The sequence below is a fragment of the Gymnoscopelus microlampas genome (assembly GCF_963454915.1).
Source record: "Gymnoscopelus microlampas genome assembly, chromosome: 10".
NCBI lineage: Eukaryota > Metazoa > Chordata > Actinopteri > Myctophiformes > Myctophidae > Gymnoscopelus > Gymnoscopelus microlampas.
This window is the reverse complement of record NC_139947.1, coordinates 8,186,886-8,192,060: the sequence shown is the minus strand read 5'-3', so window position 1 is coordinate 8,192,060 and position 5,175 is coordinate 8,186,886. Positions and strand designations below refer to the sequence as shown.

The following is a 5,175-nucleotide window of genomic DNA, read 5'->3' as shown; positions in this document are numbered from 1 at the left end:
TCTACATATGGTGTGCAACATGATATTAAATACAATGCCAGCAAAAGCGCTGTCCTAATCTGTAGAACTAAAGAGGACAAGCGTCCTAATTTTCCTGTGTTCAAATTGTCAGACAATAATCTTGAGGTCTGGAATAAAATCAAATATCTTGGTCACTTTGTTACTGATCAAATGACTGATGATGATGATATCTACAGACAGTGTCGAAAGTTGTATGCTCAAGCAAACACTATTGCTCGTAAGTTCAGTCACTGTTCTACTGATGTGAAAGTGTCATTGTTTAAGACATATTGCACACCGCTTTACACTGCTCATCTGTGGTCGTCTTATAAGAAATCTAGTATGCAAAGGCTGCAAGTTGCATATAATGATGCAATGAGAATACTCCTTAAAAAACCCAGAGGGGGCAGTGCTAGTCAGATGTTTGTCACTGCTGGAGTGAGGACTTTTAAAGCACTCCTAAGACATTTAATGTTCAAGTTCATGAAACGGCTGGATGTATCCACTAACAGCATCATTGTGGCTCTCTCAAGTCCCATAATGAGCAGTTCTCGGTATGCATCCAGACTAAGGGTGCACTGGCTAAAAAGCCTGTATGTTTTGCCTGTGGGATAAGTTATGTATTATTTTTTATATCTTTTATTGATTTTTATTGCCTGTGGTGTTTCTTTTATGTTTATTCCTTGTATCTGTATTTGGACCTGAGTCCGCTAATAAAGATTGAATTGAATTGAATTGTGTGTGTGTGGGTGTGTGTGTGTGTGTGTGTGTGTGTGTGTGTGTGTGTGTGTGTGTGTGTGTGTGTGTGTGTGTGTGTGTGTGTGTGTGTGTGTGTGTGTGTGTGTGTGTGTGTGTGTGCATGCGTGTTTGTGTGTGTTTAACTGTCCACGCTTAGGCACAGTACAGTACCCAAACCTGGGGTCTGCAGTTTGCGAAGCAATCGCTGGGGGTCCGTGCCCACCTGCCTCAAAAAAATATCTATTTCATTTGATAATAATGTGCCCATCCCAAGCTGATCTCTCTGGTATGGACTAGTTTATCCTACAATAATTCTAGTAACCTCTGTCTGTAGTGGTGAGTAGGTGAGTACGTGAGTACGTGAGTGAAGCTACCCGGTTCTCCTCAGTGGCTGGAGCAGTTGCTCTGATTTTGCACACAGCCATTGACCATTACCATCTGAACTTAAAGTCCGTTTTTCAATTTCACCAAATCTCAGCTTCTTATTAGCGTTTTGTGTCAAACACTGTCGCCATGGTTACGGGGCTGCCGGGCTATGGGACGAACTGCCTCCCGGGTTGCCAGATCATGTGCGCATATCCCCCCACGGATGCGTCGACCGGGTATGGTCTAGTGTTAATTAACCCACTGAGCCATAGTCGTCTATTAGACCTCCGTCTAAAACGGGGTTTCAACGTCATTTCAACGTCTATAATATAGACGGTCTATAAATAGACGTTTAAAAAACAGCTAATCAACGTCTAGGCTAAGCCTAGACGTCTAAAAAACTTTCACCAGTAGACCAATTATAACCCCGTTCTAGCCTACCCCTTAGACGTATTTTAGACGTCTAATAGACCAAAAAATGCTCAGTGGGAACATACGTACTGCCGTTTTCCACTGGGTGGCTCCACAGTGACAATAAAGGCAATGTTTCTCAAAGTGGGGTCCGGGGATCCCCAGGGGTCCTTGAAGGGGTTCCAGGTGGTCCCAGAAAATTGAGTCAACATAGCATCGAAATCAGTTTAACCACTTTAACCCTATATACTTCAGCTATTTGAAAATAGACGATCTACAAGCTCACAATGTGTTTCGATGCGGTGTGTTGTGCTTATAGATCCTACACCAGCAATCCCCATTCCCCAACCTATGGGCCGGGGCTCACTGGTGGGCCATGAGGATATTGTAAGTGGGCCCCCAAATAATTGACAAAAGACTAAGACTTTATTGATAACATTATTTTTTTTCATAGTAAGTTTAGTAAGATGAACATTTGGCAAATAAAATAAAGTTAGCAAACTTCCCATTTTGCATGGTTCAGTTGCTGTTAAAATAGTCAGTGTGTGACTTTTAATATGAACCGCAATGTTTGTGGCCTGCTACTGCCTTGTGAGTGTTCTTTTCTGTGTGTGCGTGTGAGTGTGAGTCTGTGTGCGTGCGTACGTGCGTGCGTGCGTGCGTGCGTGGTAGGCGGGGGTGTTTGTGGGTTAAGTCTTGTTCTTCCTTGTTGTAGCATTGTGCCAACCAGCCACAGACACACTCACTATATTTATCTTAGTCATCATGTGAAATGTTATTTTGATATAGCTCATCAAGACAGGAGAGGAATACAACATACAGTAGTTGTTACTTGACAGGGGACAAAGGAGGGACGCTGAGGACGGTGGACAGGTGGAAGAAAAGGGAGAGATGGAGGAGATAGTGTTGGACAACAACATATATGAGAGTGTGGATGATGTTGTCTCTGGACCACAGGAGGACAAGAGGGAGGACACAGCAGGAAGACACACTCAGGGTGAGTTTGACAAAGTTGTGAATCGTTGTTGAGGTGATTTCTCTGTTTCAAAGTGGAAAAACATGGTGGGGTACGCTTTGGTTGGTTAGCAGTGAGGCATTTGAATTGTTTGGCCTCCCATATAAACATATTCTAGAGAGAATATTGGTCAGTTCAAAGCACTATTTTCCCCTTCCTCTTAGTCACTGTACACCTACAGTAGTAGCTGTACTTTCTGTTTCAGGACATCACTCTAAAACAGTGAAAAGGCCTCTCAGAGTTGTTGCTCTGGGTCTGGGGATGCTGTGTCTTATCCAACTGGGCGTGATCATAGGCCAGGCCGTGCACTGTGAGTATTCCATGTCACAAAATTACCACATCACCTACTTAGATCTGATATCTGACATTTTCTAGTTGTAGCAATTACAAAATCCACCTCAGCATCGACCCACACCTCAATGTGACTTTTGTTTTTAACCTAGTTCCCCATTGTTTTAACTGAAAAGTATTTTGTGTGTATTATTGTTTGCATCTGCAGTATGATAAAGAAAGTGGTTATAGTATACATATAAAAGCACATTTCCCACACAGATGCTTAACCTCATCAGAACCAGTAGCAACAACTGTGGTTATCACAACCATTGTTTTACTTTGCAGATCATTCAGCCAATAAGCAGTTAACGAACAAGTACAACGACATGATCCAGGAGAGAGATCAACTAAAGAGAAGCTGCAATCTGACCCTGGAGAGAAACTATTCTCTGACCGGATGTAACAACTTGACCCAGGAGAGAGGTTGGGAACAATGTGTAGAGATGTTGAAGGGAGACATGAAAGCAGGTGAGAGGTTATAAACCTTTTTGAATGAATATGAATTAGCATAATTGTTAATTATAATGCATTACCTATTGTTAGGGGTACTATACTATGAAGTCAGTACTCGTTGGGTACGATGTACTATGACGTCAGTAGTTGTCTCAGTAGGCCAGTCTATGATGTCAGTATGACACCAGCACTGTGACATCAGTCAACTCTGTGACATCAGTCACATACTCTATGGTCATCAGTCACAAAAATTGGCAAACAGGAGGACCGGCGGACGGACCACGATCACGCCATTAACCTCAATGTGTCATCATGGCATCAGGTGCAAAGCATCAGCTATATATGCCGGCCGGCTGACATATGACTCAGACATAAGAAATACTGTATATTATTTTGTTATTAATACAAACTAGACATAGTTAATGTTCTGAACACTTTATTTTATATTGTGAAAACATCCATAGAAATTCCACACGTAAATGCCTGATTGTTTACAAACATTCAAACATTCTGATCTGGTCCATTACATCACTCAATAGTAAAAAGGCCTCTGAGGTAATACACATTATATTTAAAAAAAAAAAATCAAATGTTGGATATGGAGTCTATATCACAGTCCAATATCATTACTCAAGTCATTTTTTTACTCCGGTTTTGTATTTAACTACTAACATTGATAATTACAATACATGTTATAATTGATTATCAGTGCATTGAAATTCCATAAGGAAATCCTGTTTGATTGTTTAGCCTTGCTGGGTAGAAAGGAAGGGAAGTTTGCACATTGTAGCTCCCAGTAGAATATGTATTAAAGGAGTAGTTCACCCAAAACATTACTTATTTTCTATCAATTGCACACCACATGAAGCCTTGAATTCATGATTTAAAAAAAAAAATTGTCGCATTCCTAAGCTAATAATTTGATTCCTGTCTCCTACCGGCTAATGTATCCGGTAGGAGACACAAAGTAGATTATTTGTGTCTCCTACCGGAAATACACCCAGTCATCAAATTATTGGCTTTTGCGACAAAAACAAAAACAAATCCATGAATTCAAGGCTTCATGGGGTGTGCAATTAATAGAAAATAAGTCATTTTTTGGGTGAACTCCTCCTTTAAGTTTGAACAACGTTTCGACCACTGTGGGTCTTCATCAGGTCTCAAAGCCTTGCTGGGTCGTCCCAGGGAATGGATAAAGAACATCCTCAACTTCATGTAGGATTCTGCTGTGCATTGACTTCTAGACAAACACCACTGCACCAGGTCAGAATCTACAGCTGTGTAGATTGTGGTGTGATCTGACCAATTTAATTACATTTTAGTTTGTTTTATTCTATTTTGCAACATGTGCTATACTGAAGGTACTCTTTTTGATATTTTATTTTGTATTGTTCTCACACTGCTGAGGAGGCTTTAAGTACAATAATTTCAATACCTGCAATGTTGTCACAGTATTATTATGTGACACACAAATAACTTTACTGTTAAAGAGATTATTTTAATAGCTTATTGTACTTTAACAAGATTTTTTTAATGAACTTGTAAACTAGGCAGTGGGAGTATTTAGTCAAACTTTACTCTATTAATATTAATCAACAATTCTGACCTGAGAAATACACGAAGTACCTGCTAATACTCTGTATTTAAATGATGTTACATGTATTCTAATGGGCTTGTGTCCAAAATAAAACATGCACTCTCAAAGTTTGAATGACTTAATTGTATGTTGTCTTTTCACTTTACTTTCAGATATGTGCATGAGATTAGACATAAGGTGCAAAGATGTATTAAAACAAATACAGGGCAGAAACTTAAACTTAAAGAATTATCCATATGGCACGACCACAGGGAAAGTAAAG

General features: G+C 40.0%; 1 protein-coding gene across 1 annotated transcript; it reads left to right on the top strand.

Moving 5' to 3' along the window:
* The first annotated feature begins 2,361 nt into the window (after positions 1 to 2,361).
* LOC311053795 (uncharacterized protein) lies at positions 2,362 to 4,693 on the top strand. The gene is made up of 4 exons (XM_084069480.1): positions 2,362 to 2,512; positions 2,736 to 2,840; positions 3,149 to 3,331; positions 4,474 to 4,693. The coding sequence occupies exons 1-4, from the start codon at positions 2,407 to 2,409 to the stop codon at positions 4,533 to 4,535; spliced, it is 456 nt and encodes a 151-aa protein (XP_083925606.1). The 5' UTR covers positions 2,362 to 2,406; the 3' UTR covers positions 4,536 to 4,693.
* Positions 4,694 to 5,175: the final 482 nt, after the last annotated feature.